Source organism: Octodon degus, unplaced genomic scaffold (genome assembly GCF_000260255.1).
Source record: "Octodon degus isolate 3935 unplaced genomic scaffold, OctDeg1.0 scaffold00005, whole genome shotgun sequence".
NCBI lineage: Eukaryota > Metazoa > Chordata > Mammalia > Rodentia > Octodontidae > Octodon > Octodon degus.
The window spans coordinates 10,063,806-10,089,288 of NW_004524581.1; the positions used below are offsets into that span (position 1 = coordinate 10,063,806).

General features: G+C 55.8%; 1 protein-coding gene across 5 annotated transcripts in view; it reads left to right on the plus strand.

Moving 5' to 3' along the window:
• Positions 1–25,483, plus strand: part of Pald1 (phosphatase domain containing, paladin 1) — a 76,928-nt gene that overhangs the window by 24,774 nt on the left and 26,671 nt on the right. For 2 of the 5 annotated variants that reach the window (XM_023718410.1, XM_004624365.2), the window contains exons 2-17: positions 9,760–9,973; positions 13,553–13,655; positions 15,097–15,276; positions 17,079–17,243; positions 18,036–18,196; positions 18,349–18,424; positions 19,188–19,339; positions 19,650–19,749; positions 19,918–20,022; positions 22,691–22,786; positions 23,162–23,290; positions 23,654–23,770; positions 23,849–24,004; positions 24,282–24,464; positions 25,112–25,252; positions 25,378–25,449. In XM_023718410.1, the coding sequence (XP_023574178.1) occupies positions 9,786–9,973; positions 13,553–13,655; positions 15,097–15,276; positions 17,079–17,243; positions 18,036–18,196; positions 18,349–18,424; positions 19,188–19,339; positions 19,650–19,749; positions 19,918–20,022; positions 22,691–22,786; positions 23,162–23,290; positions 23,654–23,770; positions 23,849–24,004; positions 24,282–24,464; positions 25,112–25,252; positions 25,378–25,449 (2,124 nt within the window). In that variant the 5' untranslated portion in view covers positions 9,760–9,785. Of the gene's footprint in view, positions 1–1,468; positions 1,524–9,759; positions 9,974–13,552; positions 13,656–15,096; positions 15,277–17,078; positions 17,244–18,035; positions 18,197–18,348; positions 18,425–19,187; positions 19,340–19,649; positions 19,750–19,917; positions 20,023–22,690; positions 22,787–23,161; positions 23,291–23,653; positions 23,771–23,848; positions 24,005–24,281; positions 24,465–25,111; positions 25,253–25,377; positions 25,450–25,483 lie in introns of those variants that run through there. The other 3 variants (XM_023718413.1, XM_023718418.1, XM_023718428.1) reach the window with 3 other exon arrangements.

Consider the following 25,483-nt stretch of genomic DNA (forward strand, 5'->3'; position numbering starts at 1 on the left):
GCTTTGAGCTCACTATGTAATCCAGGCTGGTCTTGAAGGGCTCATGCCAGTCCTCCTGCCTCAGCCTCCCAAGTGCTGGGATGATGGGCACACACTCCCCTCATTTTCTATAAAGTGGAGGCAGGGTGGCAGCCCTCAGTGGACGTGGGTGGGCCACGGGAGGGGAGGAAGGGCAAGCAGACACAGGAAGAAGAGGGATGGCTGGTGTGCGGCTGTGGGCGGCCCACAGCAGTGCCCTGCTGGGCGGGCAGGGACCTGTGGGACCCGTGAGGGATGGCCTGGCCTTGTTTCTGCCCAGTGTCAAGGCTCTACCTCAGGTTTAATTGACTAAGGATGTTTTGGTGCCAGGGAGGGGACCAGGCCACTGGCATGCTGGGCAGGTGCTCCGCTGCTGAGCGATCCTCCATTATTTTAATTTTTATTATTTATTTGTGAAAGTATCATTGTTCAGGCACTGTGAGGAACCCAAACCACGGACATTTTGTGCCGGTGGAAATGGGGACGTGGTAGGCTGGAGAAGGGGTAGGGACAGCTAGGTGACAGTGGGACCCCCACCCCATTTCCCCTCCTCTGCTTGAAGTCCTCTGTGTGAAAATCCTTTCTACCTGGGTGCTCCACACTGCATAGCAGGGGAGATCATCCCTTGTCCAAGGTGCTGGAAGGCCTTTCGGGGTGAGGCAGCTGGCAGGGAGTCGCAGAGCATGGGGGCCGGGCAACCGCGGGTGGGTCTCTTCCACTTGACTTGAGGTTCCCGCACTGTGGAAGGAGAGGAACAGACGACTCAGCCGTGCCGCTGGCCCCTGCACACGTGGTGGGGGAGGGCTTCTTACCGAGTGTGTCTGTGTGTTAGGAGTTAGCGGATAAGGTTCCGAGCGAGTTCGTTGTTGTTTGTCTGTTTTTGGTACTGAGGATTGAGCCCCCTAGGGAACTTACCCTGACATCCCCATATCTCCCATTTTTCTTTTGAGACAGTGTCTTGCTAAGTTGCCCAGGCTGGACTTGCATTTGGTGACCCTCCTACCTCAGCCTCCTGAGTACTAGCTGGGGTTATAGGTGAGCCATGAGCACATGGAAGTTTTATGCTGTCAGGTCGACCCACAGAGGGGCCCCGGCAGCACGGTGACTTCCTCCAGGTTGTTCTGAAGCTGAGGCAGATGTTTCCTGCAGCTGGCGGCCTGTGCCCTCACCCCAAGATGCTTGGGCCTATTTTTAGCTCCATTGTTCCCTGTCCCAGGCAGCTGGCTTCAGGCGAGCCCTGGATTCAGCCTGTGTTCTCCTTCCGCAGGGCCTTGCTCTGGGTGTCTGTTGGGCAGCTGGTGTGGTTTGGAGGAGAAAAGGGGGCTTCCAGGCTGATGGACTAGGAGAAGCCAGGGCCTTGTGTGTCCAGCTCCGGAGTGGGCAGCAGCCCTTGCCTGCGCTGAGTGTGGGACCGCCCCTGGCTGCAGCCAGGCTGTGAATGAAATGGGCCTTCTTTGGGCAATGACGCTTGGAGCCCGGGGCCCAGGAGCTTCGGGTTTGGGAAGGTGCTAGGCAGCCTGTTCTTGCCAAACTCCAGGCTGGGACTGGGCTGGGGGAGCACAGGCCGAGTGTGGGAAGTGGGGGGCATCCACTGGCATTGCTGGATGGATAGAGTGTGAGTGGGGCATGGTGGCTGACGCTTGTCATGCCTGTGGAACCTGGGATCACGGGGTGTGGAGGCAGGGAAGGAAGGGCCTCAGGTGTCCTGGGAGGTCCTCGAGGGTGGGAGTGGCTTTGGCCAGCAGTTCCAGAGCCTCCCTTGTCCGGCTCCTCTGTTCCCTGCTGTCCTTTGCTGGTTTGTTTGCTTTGAGACAGGGTCTTGCTGTGTGGTTCTAGGTGGCCTTGCACTTGCAGTGATCTCCTGCCTCAGCCTCCCAAGTGCTAGGATTCCAGGTATGCAGCACCACACTGGCCAAGATGGTCATTCTTCGTAGAGGGCTTGGCCGCCAGCACAGTGGAAACCACTTGGCTCTTCCATCCCCTCACTTTCCATGTGGGAGCAAACTGTTGTCGCCAGAGAGGGCTGGGTTGACCTTGAGGCCTCTCTGAAGGTCGGACGGAGGGAAATTCCGGCCTTTTCAGCTCCTCTTGATAGAGCGCCCCATGCAGTCCCAGTTTGCCCCAGTCTGGTGTCTGCGGAGGTCCATGGGGCAGTGAGGCTGGGAAGGGGCCTTGAGTACTGATCAAGGGGGGTTAGACTGGAGGCTGCAGGGGCAGCAGTGCTGGCCACCGGTGCCAGAGAGCACTCAGGGTTCGTCCTACTGCTTGAATGCGGCCCTAGGTTCCAGCGAGGGCACTTGAGGGGCTGGAGTTAGTTCCCACTGGCTTTCGGGGTGCAGGCCTGGAAGCTGCCCGAGTGGGGTCCCAGCCTGTGCTTCTCTGCTAATCTGCAGTGTGGCTGGATTCTCTTTTTCCCGCTACCCCAAGGGTCCATGGGGCTGCGCCTTCCAGGGCTCCAGGTCGGGTTCTGAAGGCCTGAACACATGGCAGCAGCTTGTCTGTCAGGCAGGGGCTCCTTTCGGAGCAGTGCTGGCTACAGTGCCTACGGGTGTTTAGCTACTTGGAACCCTACTGCCCCGCTTCTGCTCCTGACCCTGCGCAGGAATCTGCGTTTTGTGTTCTGTGCCACCTTCCAATCCGGTCTTTAGATCCTGGAGTTCATCTCCCAGAACACAGACTTGTAGCCCAGCTTGCCCTCATCAGCAGAGGAATTTGATGTTCTCCTGCAAGAAGGAAAGAAATACGTTCTAGCTGAGCGTGGTGGCGCATACTTGGAATCCCTGCACTTGAGAGGCTGAAGCAGGAGGATCTCCATGAGTTCGAGGCCAGCCTGGGTTAACTTAGTGAGTTCAAGGCTGGGCTTCAAATATAGAATGAGACAAAAGTCTGTGGCCATGTGGTTAGTGGATACCAAGGTGTTAAATCAAAAATAACAGATGCATTAGTGAGGATTAGATTGGGATGCAAGTAACAGGAAAAGTTAAATTACAGTAGTTTACACAAGGTGGAAGTTTATTTCTGTGTTCTGAGCCCAGGGCTTTGCAGACCAGGCCTGGCGTTACAGGGGGAAATTGATCCCCACCCGTCTTAGGATGCGGCTGTACATGCTCACAGCTCAACGTGGCTGCAGAACTTCCGTCATCACATCTGTGTTCCAGACAACAGGGTGAAAGGAGGGAGAGAAGGCTCTCTTAAGGAAGGATTCTGGCACTTGTGTGCGACCCTCCCCCTTGTGTCCTGTTAGCTGGAGCTCAGCCCTGGGGCCCTGAGTGTGGTCTGCTAAGTGCTGACAGTGAGGCTTGGGCTTGCTCAGGCCAGGCTGACGCCAGAAGCCCCACGCCTCAAAGGCCAGGGAGGCTGGGTGCTTGTGCCCTGGCCCAGTGGACCCCACGGGCTCTGGACGGATCCAGGCCTGCTGTGGCTGGCGTCCTTGGATTCTTCAGAAGCCAGAGATACAGATTTTTATTGACATTCTGATCGGAGTGGGAAATGTGGAACTGTAGGGATCAAAGAAATGGCCCGCATGACCCCCCTGGCCTGCTTCCTCCTTCCGGTGTAGATGTGTTCTCTGAGTCCCCAGGGGCAGGTCCAGGAGGGATCCATGGGAAACCAGCTTCTCCTAGGACAGTTTAATCCAAAAACAAACCAACAGCAACAATAAAAATACCCCAAAACTTATTTTATTTTATTTTTTGAGATAGGGTCTCTAAGTTACTTAATTACCCAGCCTGGTCTCAAACTTTCCATCTTCCTGCCTCGGCCTCCCAGAGTGCTGGGATGACAAGCATGTGCCACCACACCTGGCTAATACAGTTTTTTTTAAAAAAAGAAAAATGTATCTGGTACGGGCTCTTACTACGCAGTTTGGACTTGTAGTGATCCTCCTGTTTTCAACCACCACAGTGCCAGGATTATAGGCTTGTGCAGTCCCCTCCACTATCTCAGCGGCTGACTAGCATGCCCAGGAGCAGGGCTGGTGCAGCCTGGGGTGGTAGGGATTGAAACCCTGGTCCCTGTGCTTGCCTAAGCAGGTGCTGAGTCCGCTGAGTTATCTCACTGGCCCTACAATCGTTTTTTTAGGCTTTATGTATGTATTTATTTATTTTTTGTATTTTAGGGAAGGGTCTACAGAGTGTCCAGGGTCTCACTGCTAGGTTGGAATGGTAGATCTGCATGTTTATAGCCTCCCAAGAGCTAGGATTACAGGCGTGTACCACCACACCCAGTCTCAGTTGCCCTCTCAGCGGATAGCATGGCAGGCCCAGGGGTCGAACCCCTGGCCCCTGTGCCTGCTTGCTGGTGCTTTAATCTGCTGAACTATTTGACTGGCCCTTAAGCTTTATTTATTTTTTTAAAGATTTATTTATTTATTTATTTATTTTTTGTGGAACTGGGGATTGAACGCAGGCCCTTGCGCTTGCCAGGCAAGTGCTTGTTCTACTGAGCTGCCTCCCTGGCTCTTAAGCTTTATTTTTGAAGGAATTTTTTTTTTTTTTTTTTTTTTGGATGCCTTAAAGGCAGGTCAGGTAAGGCCTGAGGGTCTGGGGATCGAACCACAGTATCCTGAGCCTGACTGCCTTCTAAGTTTCATTTTTGAATTGACATTTAACTCCTTGGTTTTAACTTTAGAAACTTCAAACCAACAGACAGGTTGAAAGAATTCAGTGAGGGCCAGCCAGATAGCTCAGTGGACTAAAGTGCCTGCTTAGGCAGAGTGCAGCGGCTGGGGTTTGATTCGCTGCCTGACACCGCCCCCCCACCTAGTGCTGAGAAGCCAGTTGAGACTGGGTGTAATGCCTGTAATCTCAGTGCTTGGGAGGCTGAAAACAAGAGAATCACTTAAGAGTCCAATCTGTGTAGTGAGGCCCTGTAGACTCTGTACTAAATACATAAAATAAAAATATGCCTTTTTTTTTTTTTTTTTTTTTCAGAACTGGGGATTGAACTCATACCCTTGCGCTTGCCAGGGAAGCACTTATTCTACTGAGCCATCTCCCCGGCCCCTACATAAAATAAAAATAAAAATTAAAAAAAAAAAAAATCAGTGAGAACCTGTGCCCCTGGCTGTGGCTGACATTTTTTGCTCTCTAAACTGTGTCAAAATCACAGCGCTGCCTCTTCTTTCCCAGTTTCTAATCTGTTTCCAGGTGTAAGCTGACTGCTCCCAGCGCAAGCTTCACATTTGGGTTTCCTGGCTGTTGTCAGAGCCCACAGGGCCTTTGCCACCTCCACTTCTGGGCCCAGGGGGACAACACCTTGCTGACCCTCACAGGTGGAGGCCGCTCTGGAAGTGCCAGGAGGGTTGCTACATCCTGGAACCTGTGGGCTGGGCCAGGGAGGTGGCCAGTGCCAGCGACCAGGCCACCACTGCCGCTGTGGTGCAGGGCATCGGTCCTGGAGCTTCCCGTGCCTGCCACCTGCAGGAGCCCTGCTTCAGCGGCCTGCTCCTGCCTGCAGGACGCCTCCGCCGGTTGCCATCTCTCCTTCTCTCCTGTGTCCTGTCGCTGCTCCAGGCTCACCCAGACTTCACAGCAGCACAGCCTGTGACAGCAGTGACCTAGCTTTCTGGCCAGCCCTCAGACCTTCCCCATTTTTTTAGGCTGAAGCCTGGAATTGGTCCCTGCCCTGTCCCTTTTCCAAATCACTTCACCACTCTTTTCGATTTTTAAACTCTCTTCCTGTTTGGAAAGAATAGATACATTTCAGAAACACGACTTAACAGGTAATTTCCTTCTATCCTAGCTCCCAGAGGGCTCTGATTTAGCTGTGTGGTTATTATAAGATGGGACCTTGCTAAGTTGCCCAGGCTGGTCCCAAACTTGTGGTCCTCCTGCCTTAGCCTCATGGCAGCTGAGGTGATAGGTACTTGGTGTCACCATGCTCAGCTTAGTTTTTTTTTTTTTTTGGTACCAGGAATCGAACTCAGGACCTTCTGCTTGCAAGGCAGGCACTTTGCCTCTGAGCTATATCCCCAGCCTCTTTAATTTAGTTCTTTTTTTTTGCGGAACCGGGGATTGAACTCAGATCCTTGCGTTTGCCAGTCAAGTGCTTATCCTACTGAGCCAGCCCCTTTAATTTAGTTCTTAAACTACTGTCTTCATAGTAGACTGGAGGGTGGAGGCTGTGAAGGGACAGGGCTGGGATCCAGGAGGTTAAGGGACTGGGTGGCGGGTTGGTGACCCTGCTCCCGAGGAGGAAGGCTCTGGTGTGTGTGAACAGCACAGAGGGTCCGGGACAGGGAGGTCCCAGGGGGGTGTGGTTATAGGCTGGGGTGGGCGTCTGTGTGTACCTTAGGGTGGGGGAAAGTGACATGATCTGCTGTGGGCTGTCAGGGTCCTCCTGGAGCCACATGGGGACTAGGCGGTGGGGTTAGGGGGAAGGGGAGTCCTGTTGGGGCCATGTCACTTGCTAGGCCTGGTGCTTGGGACCAGGTGAGAATGGACCTGTTCTGTGGGGTGGGGGACCTGTCCTGTCTCAGAGCTGAGTTAGTGTTGCCTGGCTGAGTCCGGAGCAGACCGTGGCCTCCCCGGGTGGTCCCTGACAAAGTGCAGCAAGGAGAGGGCATGGCGTGCATCCAGAGCAGGGCCACCCCGCTGTTCTTCCAGGATGAGAGCCAGCAGACGTCTTCCTCCAGGCCATTTACAGTGTGGACCCTGTTCTGCTGTGCCCTGGCTGTGGCAGCCCAGGTTGCTGGGAGGACGCTTGATGGGCTGTCCAGCAGCCGCTGTACACACATCCACTTACTTCCTGCTTCTGTAGTCCAGCGCGGAAGTGCTCTTTTGTCCTCCAGTCTGCAGTGGGGAAGCTGAGGCTTGGACTAGGCTGCACGACTGGTGGGAAGTGGAAGTGGGGTTCACCCTCGTTTGGCTGGAGCCATGTGAAGGCTCTGTGTGCCCTGCCAGGCACAGGGACTTTGGATTCCCGCCGTGTAAGACCTGCCTTTGCTCCTTAGTTGGGGACAGCGGAGCCATGCACGGGGCTGTACGCTGTGGCACATGTCTGATGCGCAGCCCGCAGCAGCTTTGGGCTCAGCTCCGGGCTGTGGCGTTTAGATGGCTGGTTTGATGGCTGCCCTGGGGCCGCAGAGGACTGGGGCGCAGAGCAGGGCCTGAGAAGTGAACTTAAGCCACAGCCTTTGTGTTTGTTCTTCTTGTTGCTCCTTTTTTTTTTTTTTTTTTTTTTTTTTTTTTAGTACAGGGTCTACAGGGTCTCACTACACAGATCAGACTCATAGTGATTCTCCTGTTTTCAGTTTTTTTGTGGAACCCAGGATTGAACTCAGACCCTTACACTTCCAGGCAGGCGCTTATTCTACTGAGCCATCTCCCTGGCTGGCCTGCCTGCCTGCCTGCCTGCCTTCCTTCCTTCCTTCCTGTCTTTTTGATGCAGGGTCTTGCTATGCAGTTCAGTTTGACCTTGAACTCATACTGTAGCCCAGGCTGGTCGCAAATCTTGCAGTGATCCTCCTGCCCCAGCCTCCTGAGTGTTGGGTTTACAAGTGTGCACCACCACACATGGCAAAGTGGATGTTTACATTGGTGAGAAACTGCACAATTGTTTTCCAGAGTAGCTGTATGATTTTGCACATCCCCAGCAGTGTTTGGGCCTTTCTGGTGCTAGTGCTTGTGTTTGCTATTGACTGTCTTTAAAAATAGTTCTAAATGCCTTTTATGTGCTTTTTGGTATTCACATGTATCTTTTCCCTCCTCTCCCTTCCTCTCCTCTCCTCTCCTCGTGACGTGCACCTGGTGGTTGGGATGACCATCCCAAGGCCTGAGCCCGTGAGGCTCCCTGTGCCTGGTCCCAAGAGATTCAGAGTCACAGGGGCCACAGGATGAGGAGCCCAGACCTGCACCTTGCCAGCTGTGCTGGAGACAGGCTCAGTCTCCACAGGCACCGTCCTGCCCCAGTCCTAGCTGCTGGGTCTGCGCTGCAGCTGTGCACATCTATCTCCTCTCCCTTCCAGGGCGCCGGCTGGGGCTTGTCACTGCCTGTGAGCCCTGGCTGGCAAGGGACTGAGATGTGAGGGGGAAGAGAGGCAGAGGTGTCGGGCAGCCCTGGGCCCTCCAGGACCCGTCTGGGCCCGGCCTTGGCTCTACAGCTGTGGCCAGCTGTGGCCTCCCAGGCCCTTCCTGCTCCCTGTGCCCCTGGCTGGAGGCTGTTCCCACGCATACCCCCTGGGCGCGGCTGCAGGGAGCGGCCTGGGAAACTTTGGCTGTGCTCTTTGGGGCCTGACAGCTGGGGGGGTCCTGTGAGGTGGAGAGAAAGTGCCCGCTCTGCTGTTGCCAGCTGGGTTCCCCTGAGCCTCTGTCCCTCTCTGAGCCACCTGTTTTTCTGTTTGGGAACCTAGAGGCTCATTTTTTCCACTTTTGACAAAGAACAAAACAAAAAAGGCCGCAAGGGTGGGCCTGGGATCCGGCAGGGTGAGAAATGCAGGAACACAGCATGTGTTGGCCGTGTCGCCTAGTGGCTCCTGGGAGTTCTCAGGGCTGTCGGCTGGATGGGGACTTTCCAGCGGGAGAGCGACCTCGCCCAACAGTGGCTGGAGCAGACTCTGGGAGGGCAGTGAGCTGTTAGTGGTCACTTTCTCAGAGAGCCCCCAGGGTTCCAGGTGGGAAGGAGCCTGAGTACATAGGCGGGGGAGGCCTGGGGAGCACCTGCTGGGGGCCAGGGGCTGCCATTCGGGGTACAGTGAGGTCAGCCTGCAGACTGGACTGACCCTGACTTCCTGCTGACCCTGGGGCCCCACTGTCCCCTGCTGGTCACTGGAGGTGGTCACAGGGATGGTTGGGAGCGGATTGCCCCACTGCAGGCAGCTGGGAGGGGTTATGTTCTTATGCTCATGTGTAGAGGGACAGGGGACCCTTTTGGACCTGGACATGAGTGCTCTGAGGGGTTGTGTGGCATTCCGGGCCCCTCCCTTCCCAAAAGGCCTGGCTCCCAGAGCTGCTCCCACCCCCAGCACCTCAAAGTCACCCCGCCCCCTCAATTTACATATTAGCTTTAAATAGGTTTTAACTTTACTACCCTGTGTTCAGAGAAGAAAAATCAGAAAGTGCAGGCAGGCAGGTGAGCTAAAAGTTGTCTGTGATCTCTCTTGGAGAGAGCTCACTGAGCACCCTGAGGTGACTCCTCAGACCCAGTAAGGGTGACTGGGTGGCAGGTCTGTGCACGCCTTGTGGCTGCTCCAGCTGCCCTGGTTCCCAGGGTGGCTTTGGGCTTGGGTCTGTGTGGTCTGTACTGTGGCTGGCTGGAGCAGTCAGCACAAGCCCTGCTGGCGCCTGGAGGCTCTTTCCAGTGCCATGTTCTTAGGAGCAGCACTCGTCACCAACACAATGTGGTGGCCCGTGCCTTAGCAAGTCCTTGGGAAAGAGCGCGACAAGGGACTGCTGAGGCCTAAGGATACCCAGTGTCCTCCCAGGCCCCATGCATGAGGCTAACGTCGAGCTCCACAGTGTCTTTCCATTCCTGGTTGGCTGGCCCTTCACTTCTACTGAATGTCTCTGGCCTCGTTTGTCACTGTCCTGTCTGCCAGCGGTTTCTCTTTGTGACTCCTTAGAGCATCAGCAGAAGGCCAGGCTCATGGCAGCCACCCTCTGAGCCTTTCTGAATCGAGGCTGACGCATCTAGCTGTTGTGTTTGGAGTCATAGTAGTGACTGCTGCTTGTCATAGCTTGGAGGTTGGCATGGGACAGTTCCCTTCCTTGGGTGGCTCCTTCCACGCCCTCTCTCCCCCTGCAGATCTCAGGTCGTGAGGCAGCTGGCTGATGATGGGTACGACAGCCAGCACAGCCCAGCAGACGGTCTCGGCGGGTGCCCCCCTTGGGGGTCTCCAGGGTAGTAGCACGATGGACAGCCGGCATTCATTCAGCGTCCACGCCTTCCACTCCACCAGCCTGCACAACAGCAAGGCCAAGTCCATCATCCCCAACAAGGTGGCCCCTGTCGTGATCACGTGAGTGGTGGGGGGTGTGACTGTGGCCCTGGTGCGTAGCAGTGGATGCACTCTGTGCTTGCAAAGGGGGTCACTGGTCCATAAATGGAAGCTCAGGCCCAGAGACATTAAGCAGTGTTTATGGAGTCACCCAGCAAGCTGGATCCGTTAGGAGTATCTGAGCCCATGCTACGTATCACAGTGCTGGCGAACGTGGAGAAGGAATGTGGGAGGAGGGACACTCTTTTGAAGATGATTCTTGAGGGGAGTGACTCTTTTGCGGTGCTAGGGATTGAACTCTGGACCTTGCTCTTGCTAGACAGGTGCTTATGCCACTAAGCCATTGCCCCGGCTCTGAAAATGATTTTTTTTTAATTAATTAATTAATTTATTTATTTTGTGTGTGTGTGTGGCCAGCTCAGCCCACCAGGGGAACGGAGCTGGCTGGCATGTGGTGCTGGGGATTGAACCGTGGTCCCTGTGCTTTTGCTTTGCTTAGCTTGTTCTAAGTAGGTGCTTTAGATCACTGAGCCATCTCACCAGCCCTGAAAATGATTCTTGATTGAACATTTTAATTTTATTGTATTTATTTATTTATTTTTGGCAGAACGGGGGATTGAACTCTGGCCCTTACCTTACCAGGCAAGCACTTCTACTGAGCTATCTCCCCGGCCCCTTGATTGAACATATTTATTTATTTATTTATTTATTTATTTGCGGAACCGGGGATTGAACTCAGATCCTTGCGCTTGCCAGGGAAGCGTTTATTCCACTGAGCCATCTCCCCAGCCCCTGATTGAACATTTTTAAAGGAAGTGTATTCTGTGTACTCAAGACATGGAACTTAGATCTTTTTGCTTTCAGAGTGAGCGGGAGGGCTCCAGCTGAGGTGGCTTCAGGGCCTTGGGCTGAAGCAGCTGGAAGGTGCTAGCTGAGGCTCCAAGAGCCCTTCAGCAAGAGGCCCTGAGCGGGGCAGGGTTCATTCTGGCAGCTGCTTTGGGGAGACCTGGAGGCAGGGCAGCCGCCAGAGGAAGAGGGTCCTGAAGGGCCCCCAAACCTGTCTGTCCTGTGCAGTAGAAAGGAGCGGGTGCTGGGAGCTGGACAGGGAGACGGCAGGCGCCCTGGATCTGTCCCATGGGAGCCGGGGAGCCTAGCACTTTCCATGGCTCTGGCCTCTGGCAGGAAGTAGGACTTGATCTGGTACACAGGAGTTTGGCTGAGCTCTGGAAGACGGGCTAGACAGAGGGCTGGGGGCGATAAGGCCTGTCCACTCACCTGGGGAAAGGCCCGTCAGAAAAATGGTACTTGAGATGAGGGGAGGAGAAGAGGCGTCACACAAAAGAAACTTGCCTTGGAGTCTTTTTTTTTTTTTTTGGCAGAACATGGGATTGAACTCAGGCCCTTGTGCTTGCCAGGCAAGTGCTTATTCTACTGAGCCATCTCCCCGGCCCTCTTGGAGTCTTTTTTTTTTTTTTTTAATTTTTTTTTACATTTATTTATTTATTTATTTATTTATTTATTGTGTGTGTGTGTGTGTGTGTGTGTGTGTGTGTGTGTGTGTGTGTGGCCAGCACAGCACAGCCCACCAGGGGGCGGGGCGGGCTGGTATGTGGTGCTGGGGGATTGAACAGTGGTCCCTGTGGTTTACTAAGCTTGTTCCAAGTAGGTGCTTTAGACCACTGAGCCATCTCACCAGCCCCATCTTGGAGTCTTTAAACAGAGAACAGAATAGCATAGCTTTGAGCCTTGGGACAGTATGGAAAACACATGTCCAGGGCCCAGCTGCACCTTTTCCCTGCTGTGCAGCCCTGGATGAGTCCCTTTCCCCTATTTGGGCCTCAGCTTGCTTATCAGCATAGACAGAGGTAACAATAATATTTTCCCAAGTGGTGTGGCTTAGAGCAGTTGCCAGCCAGCTGTGAAGATCCATTTCAAAATGTTTGAGTAGCCTGGCGCCAGCCATCTCTACTGCTGGGTGCAGTTTCAGGTGGACGGCTTAGAGATCGTCACTGCACCCCACAGGCAACAGCAGAGCTGAGCGCCTGGCAGAGGCCACGTGTGGCCCTGGGAGCCTGAAATATTCACTGCCAGGACCTTCTTGGAGAGGGTTTGTGGAACCCTGATCTAATGCTTTTTAGATCGGGTACAAAAAGTGATTTAGATATGAAAATTTGGCTTCAAGGTGAGCTTTGCCCATCGTATGTCGACAGAGCTGGAGTGGAAGCCAGATCCCCTGACTCCTGGTCTAGTGCTCCTCTGGCCCACCAGTTCTGCCCCCTGCCTTCCCAAAAGGAAGTTTGTAGGGAAAGAGGGCCTGACACTAAACTCTGCGAGGCTGTGTCTCATGCATAGCTGTCACCTGCCTTTTGCCCTGTGCTTTGAGTCAGTCCTCTTACAGTACTTGGGTATGTGAGGTTTTACCTGGCCCAGTGTCTTCAGAAATCAGGATTCTGTGCCGTGGGTTTGTTTGAACAAACCAACCAGCCAGTGCCGTGGTATGGAGAAGGAGCCCCTGTAGGTAGCAGTCATTGTGTGCATGTGTGCTTCCCGTGCTCGGGGCTGGGCAATTGTGTCATAGTGCATGCAGCTGTCACCAAGTCAGAGGAGGTAGGAAGGCCTGGAAATGGAGCTGCTGTCCAAAGCCCCCAAGTTACCCAGAGGCAGGGTTGGGATTCACACTCCGCACCTGGATTCTGATCCCTATACCAGGTGTGATGGGCACTGTGGGATTGTTCCCTGCACAATCTGAGGGAGGAGCCATTGAACATTTTAGCAGGATCCAGGGTAGGCCACTGTGACGGCAGCACACCCAGTAGGATGCCTGAGTCAGGACAGAAGCTTCTGTGTCATTCTAATGTCTAGGCTGGTATGGCAGCACTCCGCCCCCCACCCCCCCCCCCCCCCCCGTGATCCACCCCACTGCCACTCTGGCTGCCAGATGCCCATGCCTTGTTTTGTTGTTTTTTAAAAAAATTTATTTATTTATTTAGTGTGTGTGTGTGTGTGTGTGTGTGTGTGTGGCCAGCTCAGCCCACCAGGGGGCGGGGCTGGCTGGCATGTGGTGCTGGGGGATTGAACCGTGGTCCCTGTGCTTTGGGGTGTGTGTGTGTGTGTGTGGCCAGCTCAGCCCACCAGGGGGCGGGGCTGGCTGGCATGTGGTGCTGGGGGATTGAACCGTGGTCCCTGTGCTTTGGGAAGCTTATTCTAAGTAGGTGCTTTAGACCACTGAGCCATCTCACCAGCCCCGCCCATGCCTTGTAGTCTGAGGTGGTTGTGCTACTTCTGGGCCACGAAGAAAGACAGCAGAGAAACTGGAGGGCATGACCTTTCTGGTGGACCAGAATTTGCTCATATCACATTCCCTTATATCTCATTGGCTGAGGCCCGGTCATGTGACCAGATGCAAGGGGTGACCCTGGTTTCTGTCCCCTAATCATGGTGATCTGGGGGTCTGTGATTGTAAAGGGAGGGCTTGGCGGCTTGGCTCCTGGTGGATGAGGGTCAGTTTCGGCCTCCTGTGGGCAGCCACTGTGGGTAGGTGAGGTGGAGGAGACGCTAACAGGGAAGCTATCTGACTTGGTTTTCTCTGTGGCCCGGCAGGTACAACTGCAAGGAGGAGTTCCAGATCCATGATGAGCCACTCAAGGCCCATTACACCCTGGGCCGGCTCTCGGATGCCACCCCGGAGCACTACCTGGTGCAGGTGGGGCCAGGCCACACCCTTGCAGCCCCAGCCCTCCTGATCTTTCCCACGGGTCCCCTCCCTGTCTCATTACCTCAGCCCTTCCTAAAGGGCAGCACAGTGCAGCTCTTTCTCCCCTGCAGCTGTATGCTGTTCCCCCCAGTTCTGCTGGGCCCATCTATCCCTCTTGTCCCTGTTCTTCATTCCCCATCTGTCCCCTACCAGCCCCCAGCCCACCTTTGCTTCCCTCCTTGGGCACCAGGGGCAACAGAGATGGGAGACCCTCCAGGCTGGGAGTCTCCATCTTGTTCTCTTTCCAAACTTCAGACCTCTTGCTTAGATGTCTCCATCTTTTCTTCATATGTCTCCTAAAAAGTTTAAAGTCCCCAAGGGATCGCAGTTTTAAGTCCTCCTTATTTGCTATCACAGTCTGGGGCCTAGAAGTCTTGGAGTGTGCAGCTGCTGAATACGTATATTTGGTGGAAGAGTGAGGACCATAAAGCTGCATGTGGTGAAGGCGGCCTGGGAGCTTCCGGCCCATCTGGGAATTGGGGCCCCACTTCCTGCTGTCAGGCCGGGTGGCTGTGTGCTGCTGCAGGCAGGGGTTCACCAGATGACCCAGGGTACTTTTTGGCCAGTAGTACCCTCTCCTTTTGTTTGATTAGCTGGACAGTGTTTCCTTTTTCTCTACGGTTGCTGCATCCATTCACCCTGCCTGACATCCTCAGAGCCAGCTGGGCATAGGAAGGGGCTGGCACAGTTGGCCTTGGCCTCATTCCTGGTGCCTCCCATTTCCTGCTGTCACCTTTTCTCCTCCAGGCCCCTTTTCCATGCACCCCCTTTGCCACGAGACCTTTGCCTTCCTCCAGGGTAGCTGCAGAAACCTTCTAAGATGGTCCTGCTTCCCAGCTTTTCAAGGTCTGGCTTGGGTGCCACCTCTTTTTATTGATTTATTTATTTATTTATTTATTTATTTTATTTTTCTATATTTAGTATAGGGCCTATAGGGTTTCACTACGTAGATCAGACTTGTAGTGATTCTCCTGTGTTTAGCCTCCCAAGTGCTGGGATTACAAGTGTGTGCCACCACACCTCAGTCTCAATCGCTGTCTCAGTGTGCCCCGGGGGCAGGCCAGCATGGCACACCAGGGATTGAACCCTGGCCACTGCTCCCTGCCTAAACAGGCACTTTAGTCCGCTGAGCTATCTGGCCAGCCCTAGGGTGCCGCCTCTTATATGGAGCCCTCTCTGACGCCCCCTCAGAAGGAGTCATTTTTCCTTTGTCAGCACTTTGTGAATTCATGCCCATCACAGCTGCCTGGTTTGTGTCTGCTTAATCCACAAACCCTCAGGGAACTCAGGCAGGACCGTATTTCTCTCCCCTGGCTCCCTGTACCTTGTCCCCTGGAGTCCAGGAAGGAGTCCCTCCTGTAAAAGATGCCCTGTGACTCTCCCCTGCCAGGGCCGCTACTTCCTGGTGCGGGATGTGACTGAGAAGATGGATGTGCTGGGAACCTCAGGGAACTGTGGGGTCCCCAACTTCCGGCAGGCACAGGGTGGGCTCGCTGTGTTCGGCATGGGACAGCCCAGTCTCTTGGGGTTCAAGAGGGTCCTCCAGAAACTCCAGAAGGATGGACATAAGGTAAGCATGCTGCTGTCCAGGTCAGGCCTCCGAATCTGGGCAGAGAGGCTTGGGAGGGGCCTGGCCATAGTCTGGGCAGGCTGGGTGGCCTGGACCAGGCTTGCCATGCCTTGTTTTCCAGGATGTCACTGTGGGTGGCATGGTTTGGGATCCTGATGAATGTTTACTGCCTTGTCCTGTGTGGATGTAGGAGTGGAGGTCAGGAGCTCCCTGTATACCCACTGTAAGGTCTCAGAGAAGGTGAGGTGGGTGACAGCGTCGGTGGCACAAGGGGCCAGCGTGGAACTCAAGAGACTGTCCTCTTACAATCCCAGCATTCTGGGAGGCTGAGGCAGGAGGATCTTAAGCTCTAGTCCAGCCTGGACAATTTAAAGGGTTAGTGGAACTCTGTCTCAGAAACAATTAAAAAAAAAAAAAGGCTAGACATGCAGCTCAGTGTGAAAGCCTTACACTCAGTCCCCAATGACACCCCTCCCCCCATAATAAAATAAAAAGAAAGGAAGGACTGCCCAATGGTGAGCACAGCTAACATACAAGCCCTAGTGCTGACCCTCTAAGGGAGGAGCTGCTGCTCTCATTCACAGAGGGAAACTGAGGCTCTGTGAGGATCAGAGACTCCCTCAAGGTCATGCAGCTCATGAAGGCTTCCTAGGGTGCAAGTACCATAGTTGCCCCCAAGCACTTGCTTTCAAGGACTCCCCATGCCTTCCTGAGCCAGGTAGAGGACGTTGCTGTCTCCAGGACAGAGGCTGAGGGGGCACTGTGACCTCGGCACACTGAGGCAGAGCCCCATAGTTGACCTGGGGCTCAGGTGAAGAGGCCTGCAGTGGACCGGGGCAGAGCAGGTCCCATCTGCCTGTCTGGGCCAGCAGCTTCTGGAGGGCAGGCTCTACCACACAGCTTGCTCACCTGGTCCTCGGTCAGTGGCTGAAGGATTGCATGGAGACTGGTAGTCAGTGCTCTGTCACTGTGACAGAATAGCTGAGGAAGTCAGTGTAGAGGAGAGTCGGCTCATTCTGGATGACGGTGATTAGGTGCATTGTTGTGGGCTGGAAGTGAGGCCGAGTGTCATGGCGGTCGGGGTGTGGAGGAAGCCAGCCTGCCTTCTGGAAGCTGGGAGGCAGAGTGGTGATCCTGAGAGGAAAGGGCCAGGGCCAGGCTGTACCTTCAGGGTTACACCTCCCATGACCTGCTTCATCCAGCGAGACACATGGCCTGTGGCCCACTCGGCCAGCGCCTCATCCTTGCATTAATCCCATCGGTCAATTTAGAGCTCCAAGGATCCAGTCAGCTTTCCAGAGCCCATCAGCAACTGTGCCTCCAACTCCACATGCCTTTTGGGCGACCCTGGATTCACAGCAGTGGTGGCACCTATTCATTTCTTGAGCTGATTTTTTTTTTTTTTTAAACCGGGGATTGAACTCAGGCCCTTGCACTTGCCAGGGAAACACTTATTCCACTGAGCCATCTCCCCGGCCCCATTGAGCTGATTTTTATAAGGCATCTGAATAATCCAGGGCTCTGTGCTGAAAATGGCCCAAGGCCAGGAGAAAAGATGCATTCACTGATAGGTAATGTTAAAGTAGGAACTCAGGATAAAGGACATGGCCCTGAGAGGAGGGATGGTTCCTGGTGACCTGGGGCTCATGAATAGGTAGCTTTTGGACTGAGCTGTTCCTTGGGTTGCATCCAGGTTGCAGGGACTGGGCGAGCACCAGGCCCCTGAGGAGGGAGGCATAGCTGGGCACAGCTGGGGGAAGGGGGTGGCTTGGCCTGTAGTGCTGATGGCTTCCTTCCACCAGGAATGCATCGTCTTCTGTGTGCGGGAGGAGCCTGTGCTCTTCCTGCGTGCTGACGAGGACTTTGTGTCCTACACGCCTCGAGACAAGCACAAGCTTCACGAGAACCTGCAGGGCCTGAGTCCCCGGGTCCCAGTGGAGAGCACGGAGCTGGCCATCCGGAAGGAGGTGAGAGGTGGTGGGGGCGGGACCCCAGCTGGAAGCACAGCTCTGTGCACGGATGAGCTCGCTGGGCCAACCCTGCTGGCCATCACAGGCCACACTGCCCCGCCTGGGTGAGAGTGTGCCTCAGAGCTGGCCCCAGAGGATGAACTTCCTGTTGCGTTCCTCTCTACCCCTGCCCACCCTGCTCTTCTCCAGGTGCAGGATCATTATTAGGTGGGTCAGAAGGGGTGGGAGAGGGACAGCCCTAGACTAGGAGGCCCGGGACCCAGATTGTTCCTCCATTGCAGGGCCCTGGAAGATCATTCTCTCAGGCCTCTGTGGGTCTGGCTCTGAGGTTCCTTTGTTCTCTTTTCCTTCCATCCTGGAGGCTTGACAGTGTCAGCTGAGCCCAGTGACATCCATGGGAGGGAGTAAATAAGATTGGGGTCCGAGCACCTCAGAGACTGGGGCAGGATCAGAGCCCTGCCAGTGACCACCATCTCACCTCCTTTCAGGCCCTTGTGCCCTTTGTCCCCACAGCTCCTGCTTGTAGTAGACTGAACCTCACCCCATGTTGACAGTCAGGTGGCTTCGCACATTCTGGCTGCCCACTGGGCAGAGCCTGCAAGCTTGGCCCTCTGGGAGCTGGCTTCCCTCAGGCCAGTGGCCTCCCTTGGCCCCTCAGGCAGGGCCCAGAGAGTGTTCTGGCTCTGTGGTTCCTTTTGTGTGGCCCGTGAGGCCTGGTCACTCCAGAGTTCAGCTGGAGTGGGCCTGGAGGGCTGGTCATGGTCCCCTGACACCCACACCTTCCTCTAGATCCAAGACTTTGCCCAGCTGAGTGAGAATACCTACTACGTGTACCATGACACAGAAGACCTGCGGGGGGAGCCCCACGCTGTGGCCATCAGGGGTGAGGACGACGTGCATGTGACCGAGGAGGTGTACAAGCGGCCCCTCTTCCTCCAGCCCACCTACAGGTACCTGGCAGCTGGCCAGGGTGCCCTCTGGGCTTCTCCCCAGTGGCAGCCTCAGTTTCCCTGTCTGCAGTTGGGCCGGGCTCCCCATCTCATCTCCCATGGAGGGGAAGGGGGTTGGGCCTGCCTGACAGGCTGCTCCTCTCCCCTGGCAGGTACCACCGCCTGCCCCTGCCAGAGCAAGGGGCACCCCTGGAAGCCCAGTTCGACGCCTTTGTCAGCATTCTGCGGGTGAGTGGTGTGAAGGTGGTGCCCTGGAGATGCTCAGGGTGGTGTGACTTTTCCCTGGGAAGGCCTCGTTCTGGGCAGGCCTGGGCCCTGTGTGTGGATGTGTGGTAGGTCTGTGTCCCTCCGTGTCCGTGTGTGCACAGGTGTGCTGGCTGGCATGCGCTTGAGCATCCTTCAGCGGCAGAGCCCGTCCTGGGTCAGCTAGTGGTTGTTGCTCCACAGACTCTACTTGTGTTCACTGAGTCCTGGTGGCCTTCCTGTCCCAGGATGCTGTCTTAGTTTTGTTTTTTCTTATCCTTATTTTCATTTATTTATGGTAACTAGAGGTGGAACCCAGGTCCTTCTCATTGAACTACATCTCCAGCCCTTTTTTAAATTTTGAGATGGTTGCACTAAGTTGCCTCTCAGCTGCTGGACTCCAGATCTGCGTCACCTCGAGGATGAAGCCTTATTTACTTTGTGCTGTATAGCAGGTGTTGAGCACAGGCCTGGTGCCCGCTGAGGGACTCCCCTTTGCAGACCCCCCGCACAGTGCCCTCTCACACTTCTTAGGGACGCCTGGTCAGAACCAGCGCTTGTGTTCCTGAACATGGCTGGAGCGGATCCGGCTGTGGCTTTGGTGCCAAGGCTGAGCTGCTTGTCCGAGCCCAGCCTGCCACTGACTGTGGCCCAGGGCAGCTGATGGCACGAGCTCCTTCCTGGACTTGGTCCTCTGCCTCAGGGCCTCAGGTCACACTCCTGCCTGACATTCTTGGTATTTTTCTAGGAGACGCCTAGCCTGCTGCACCTCCGAGAAGCCCACGCACCTGCCCCTACCCTCCTCTTCAGCTGCCATTCGGGTGTGAGCAGGACTAACCTGGGCATGGTCCTGGGCGTCCTGGTGCTGTTTCACCTCAGTGGGACCATGTCACAGACAGAGTGAGTGCTCTGGGACCTAGGGCTCCAGGGGCCGGGGGATGAGGGGAGCAGGGGTGGCTCTGCCTGGGTGACAGGGCCATGTCCAGGAGGCTAGATCCAGAATGGGGAGCTCATTGGCAGGTTGGCACAGATTAGCTGTGTGCCCTGGAGAGAGGCACTCGATCCTCTAGGCCTCAGTTTCCCTAGTGGAGGCAGTGCCATGTGTGGTTTAATGCTACCGAGGGAGCCATACAGCTGTGAGGGGGTGGGTGGTGAGGCTGTCCCAGAGGCCTTTGGGATCCCCATTAGCTGCTGTTCCCTGCCTTGTCAGGCCTGGCGCCCCACACAAAAAAGCCCTGCCCATGGAGCAGTTCCAGGTGGTCCAGAGCTTTCTGCACACAGTGCCCCAGGGAAGGAGAATGGTGGAGGAGGTGAGTGAGGGGCTGGGCAGGGATAGTGGAGGGCACAGAGGGTCAGCCCCCCGTTCCTGCTGGGGATGTCATTCCTCTGCCTCCGCAGTGCCCTCCTCCCGCTCACGCTCTTTTTTCCCTGATGCTCCACTCTCCATTTCCCTCCTTGCTGCCCTGTCCCTGGCCCAGGTGGACAGAGCCATTGCTGCCTGTGCTGAGTTGCACGACCTGAGGAAGGTGGCCCTGGAGAACCAGAGGAAGCTGGAAGGCGCCTGCCTGGAGAGCGGAGTGCAGGTGAGGCCGGAGATCAGCAGGAGAGCTACTGCCCTGGGTGAGCCCTGTAGCCTGGTGCGTCAGGCCTGTGGCTGAGTTCTTCAACCAGACTTGTCTTGGCCGCTGCTGCCCCCACAAGAAGAGCAACTAACAGAGGAAGGGGAGGCTGGGTGCTGGGCTGGCAAGAAAGACAGGGATGAGGGGAAGTTTACTTTCTCTGTTCTCTTCGCTTGGTGGCAGGATAAACAGGATGGAGGAAGGGGCTACTGGCCCGGATGTTTCCCCATCACTCATGGTTCCCGTGGTAGTCAGTTTCCTGGGACTGCAGCGACATATTGGAGATGGTGAACCTGTACAGAGCAGAGGCTTTTTTTTTGCGGAACTAGGGATTGAACTCAGGCCTTTGCGCTTGCCAGGGAAGTGCTTATTCCACTGAGCCATCTCCCCAGCCCCCATAGGCTTGTTTGGACTCACAGGTTAGAAGGGTCTTGTCCAGAAATGATTGGCCCTGTCATCCTGTGGAAAGGGCACAGCATGGTAACTGTGTGCGGCAGAGCAAAGTGCTTCACTCTGTGACAGGGAGCAAAAAAGGGGAAGATGAAGATGCTGAGGTCCTGCTGTCCTCATGTGGTTCACTTCCAGTGACCTAAGGACCTTCCACCCGCCAGTGCCCTTGGGTTCCATTGACTCCTAAGAGCCCTGCCTCGGGCCAAACCTTTATTTAATTTCCACGATTGAAACTATAGCACCTGGGCTGGTGAGATGGCTCAGTGGTCTAAAGCACCTACTTAGAACAAGCTTAGCAAAGCACAGGGCCCGCAGTTCAATCCCCCAGCACCACATGCCAGCCCGTCCCACCCCCTGATGGGCTGAGCTGGCCACACACACACAAATAAATAAATAAAATAAATAAATTAAAAAAAAAAAGAAAGAAAGAAACTATAGCACCTGTTGGTCCAGCGCATTGTTCTACGTTGTTCCGGCAGAGTGTGGGGCTCTGGACTCTGGGAGCCGCTGTCCCCAGCTCTGGAGGAGAAGAAGGTTGGCTTGCTGACTTCTGCACACAGCATGTGGAGAGGAGCAAAGCCCTCAGAACTTCTTCCTTCTAACTCCTGTAAAAAAACATCATTTAAAAGCAGTCATCTGTGATGGAAAATTGAGCATGTAGAGCAGAAAGGAAAAGCATTGGCCCCATAGTCCCCGCACAGCTGCGCCAGTGTCTGGGGCTGGCCCGCGGCGTCCTGTGTGTTTACGCTTCTCCGGCGGAGGCTGTCCGGCGTGCCGTTCACATCCTGCTTGTCTTAACTTCCCAGCAGCAGCTGTTCCCATGTGGATGCCTGACTTCTGTCACTGAAATTTCTAACGGTCGTGTAACCTAAACCCTGACACCGTTCAGGCAGCGCCAGCACCATAGGTGAAGCAAGCAGGCCTGCGCCAGTGGCTTGGGTTCGGGGCCTCGCCCTGCCATGACTGGAGAACCGCCTTGGGAACCGCTCTGCCCCTCTGTGCCTCCATTTCCCCAGTCTTGAAGCGGGGAGTAGTTTGTAGGGCTGCAGTGGAGCTAGGTGAGGTAGGATCCGTGACATTCTCAGGACAGGTGTCTCGGCAGTGCCGGTCCTGTGGTTGACAACTGAGTTGCTTGTCCTCATCAACATAAATACTTTCTGCTTCAAGCAACTTCATGAAGATAAAGGCTTCTGTATTTTGGGGTTTTCCCTATTAGTCCAGATCGGAGGTCAGCAAGGTGGGGTTTAGGAGCCACCGCCAGGCCACCACCTGTGTCTGGACGAGAGTTGTGTGTGAGCACGGCTGCGCCTGTGCCCTGCGCACTCGGTGTTGTCTCTCCTGGAGGCCGCGTGCTGGCACAGTCATCGCCGTTCACAGGAAGCGCTTGCTAGTCCTGGGGGGCGGGGGGTTCCTCAGGTTGGGGTCCAGCTGTGTCAGAGGGCACGGCCCTCTCTTGGGCAAGTTTGAATCTCACTTGTCTTTCAAAGGCTATTGACCCTATTGGAGGAGCATGAGAGCCAAGGGCTGTAGAAGGCCCTGTGGGGTTCGCTGTGCCACCCCACTTCCCAGAGGATGCAGAGTTCAAGGAGCATGACAGCTCTGTGTGCCATCAGCTGGGTGACTTGGAGAAAGTCACTGTTTCTTGGAATTTTCTTTTCTGCTCTGTAAATTAGGGACAATAGTAATGTCCGTTCCCCCTAGCACCAATGTGTCTCTAAGTTCCGGTGGGCTGGGGGTTTCCCTTCAGAAAAGGAAGGGGTTTGCACACTTGCTTCCTGACACAGGATGCGGAACATGGTGGGGGGTGGGGGGGACAAAGCAAGGGAAACCCTACTGCCCCATCTGCCTGGGGGTTGGGTGGGGTGACTGTCCCTCTGTCAGAGCTTCAGTGCCTGGTGTGGTCGCCAGAAATCTCCCAGCATCCCTGATTAACCACGGCGACAGGGTAGAGTTGGATGTTTGGAAGAAGAGGGGGCATCATGTTCTGGATTTCCCAGGCTGGAGTCTTATCCTTCCGGGCATGGAGGGGGTTGCCTGGGAAGCCTCGTGTGGTTTTTTTTTTTTTTTTTAACAGAAAAAGGGATTGACCTCGTGCCCTTGCACTTGCCAGGCAAGCGCATATTCTACTGAGCCATCTCCCCAGCCCCATGTTTTAACTTCCTGTCTTCCCTCCTTTTCTCAGGAAAGCAGTGGACAGTGTATTGCCCGGCAGAGGGCGCTGCGGAGCCTGGAGCGCTACTTCCACCTGGTCCTGTTCAGCTACTATCTGCATGAGCAGGTGGGTCTGGGGGTGCAGACCTGCATCTCCCCCTCCGCGGGCTCTCCAGGCCTCGCCCCACACCGCATGGTGATTGTAGATAGGGACCCACAGAGCTGAGGAGGAGAGTAGGGATGAGCGTTGGTTTGTAAGGACGCGGGGTGGGTGAGCTGGGAGGAGGAGAGACCCAGAGGGGGCCCTGAGCTTGACTGTCTGGCGGCCCCACCCCTCCCTCCTGGCCCCTTAGCCAGGGACCAGGTGCCCTGGGCTCCTCTCACTCACCCCTGGCCTGCCCTGGACTAGGCGAGTCTCTTGGGGCTGTTCTCCATAACTGGGCAGGGAGAGTTCGGGATGAGCCCTGCCCTGAATGCATCATTTCTCTGCCTCTGCCTGCAGTACCCCCTGGCCTTTGCCCTCAATTTCAGCCGCTGGCTGTGCACCCACCCTGAGCTGTACCGTCTCCCTGTGACGCTGAGCTCAGGGGGGCCCATGACCCCCAAGGACCTCCTTGCCAGGGGCTCCCTGGTGAGTATGACTGGTGGTCTGGGAAGCTGGGGTGGGCATGGGTGGGCCTGGGAACCCCTGAGCCCCGGTTTCTTGTAGGTTGGGCCAGGTGGTCAGGATCACCTCTGCGGCTTTGGCCTCTATTCTGGTGCCTCCTCTCCCACTTCAAACTCAGGCACATTGGCAGGGAGTCAGGAGACCTGGGCTGTGGTGTCTTCGCCTTCAGCTTTTCCTCTGGGAACTTTGGTTTCCACTCCTCTTCATCCGGGTGTGGACGGACTCTGTACCCTGTGGAGTGTGGGCCCTGCCCTCACTGACAGGTTCAGAGTACTCTGTGGCTACGTTTGGCTGCTGTGGGTCCCAGACTCCGTGCCCTCCCTGCAGGAGGCAGACGACCTTGTCTCCCCGGATGCACTCAGCACTGTCCGAGAGATGGATGTGGCCAATTTCCGGCGTGTGCCCCGTATGCCCATCTATGGCATGGCCCAGCCTAGTGCCAAGGTGACTGCACCTGGGGTATGGGGCATGCAGGAGGGAAGGTAAGGCTGCCCAATTTTCCTGATGGCCCCTGTCCCTTAGGCGCTGGGCAGCATCCTGACCTACCTGACGGATGCCAAAAGGAAGCTGCAGCAGGTGGTCTGGGTTAACCTGCGGGAAGATGCTGTGTTGGAATGTGATGGTCACACCCACAGCCTGTGGCCACCTGGGCCCCCCATGACCCCCACACAGTTGGAGGTGAGACTTCCTGCTCTTGTCTTGGAGGCCTTCTGGATGTGTCCTGGCAGGGTCCCCAGGGGGTCCCATGCTCCTGTTGGACAGATGGGCAGCTGAGGCCTGGAGAGAGGCTGATTTGGGGCTCCTCCTCCAGGGCTCTGTTGCCGTCCCGTCTTGGGAGGATTATGACTCCTAGGCTGTGTGGGGCAGGGCTGGGCCTAGACACCAGCAGGCTCTGGCCTTTCAAAGCTAGCCCAGGGCTGCCTCAGTGGCCTCTGCCCTCGTCCCCCCCGCCCAGGCCACAGAGGCCCAGCTGAAGGCCCACCTGAGCATGCTGTCCCCCGACATGAAGGGCCCACCGCTCCCCAGGTTCCAGACGTACCTCACCATGCAGGAAGTCTTCAGCCAGCACCGTGAGGTCTGCCCTGGCCTGACCTACCACCGTGTCCCCTTGCCGGACTTATGTGCCCCCCGAGAGGAGGTGAGCGGGGATGGGAGGCTCCTACCTCCCCTTGGCCTATGCTTGGGGGTTGGGGAGCGCCCATGGCACAGTGAGGCCCAAGGTTCATTCCTGTCCCTTCCAGATGTGTGTGTGTGTGTGTGTGTGCGCGCGCGCGTGCGTGCGCGTGTGCACACAGCTGTGCTGGGGAATGAGTGGAGCGAGGGAGCAGTGTGGAGTGCGCACATAGGTGTGGTGAGCATGTTTCACATGTCTGTGATTCCTGCCTTGTCTTACTGGCCTGTATGTGGAAAGGGCATCTTTAGGGGGTTGTGTGGTGTGTGACGTGCCAGTGTGTGATTGAGGTGTGTGATTTTCATCTGGTGGCTGTACGTTTGCGACAGATACATCTTTCCAGTTGTCTGTAGTTTGTGTGTCTTGAAGGCACAAGAATGCCCTGGTGTGGTGTGTGGCGTTTGGGGCTCCCTTGGTACCTGCGCAGGCTCTTGGTGAAGTGCTCCGGGCTTGCGATCCATCTGTGGTGTGCTGCCCCCTGGTGGCTGACCTCAGCTGCAGCAGCTGTCTGTGCTCTGTCCACAAGTACTGACTGTTTTTACACGTCCAGTCCCCAGTTCCTGGGTGGGGAGAGAGATAGGACACCTGGACTCAGACTGTGGTCTCACCCCCAGGACTTTGACCGACTGCTGGATGCCCTGCGGACGGCCCTTGCCAAGGACCCTGGCACTGGCTTTGTGTTCAGCTGCCTCAGTGGCCAGGGCCGGACCACGACTGCGATGGTGGTGGCTGTGCTGGCCTTCTGGCGCATCCGAGTATGTGAGCACAGAGATATGCCCAGGCCGGGTGGGCCCTGGGGTCTGGGGGACACTGGATGGTGGGAGGCTGTGGTTGGCAGATGCGGTGCCTCCGGGACACTGGCCACAGCTGTCCTCCCCAGGGCTGCCCTGAGGTGAGCGAGGAAGAGCTCGTGAGCGTGCCTGATGCCAAGTTCACCAAGGGCGAGTTTCAGGTGAGTATGTCCTGAGGGTGGGATGTGCCTGTGG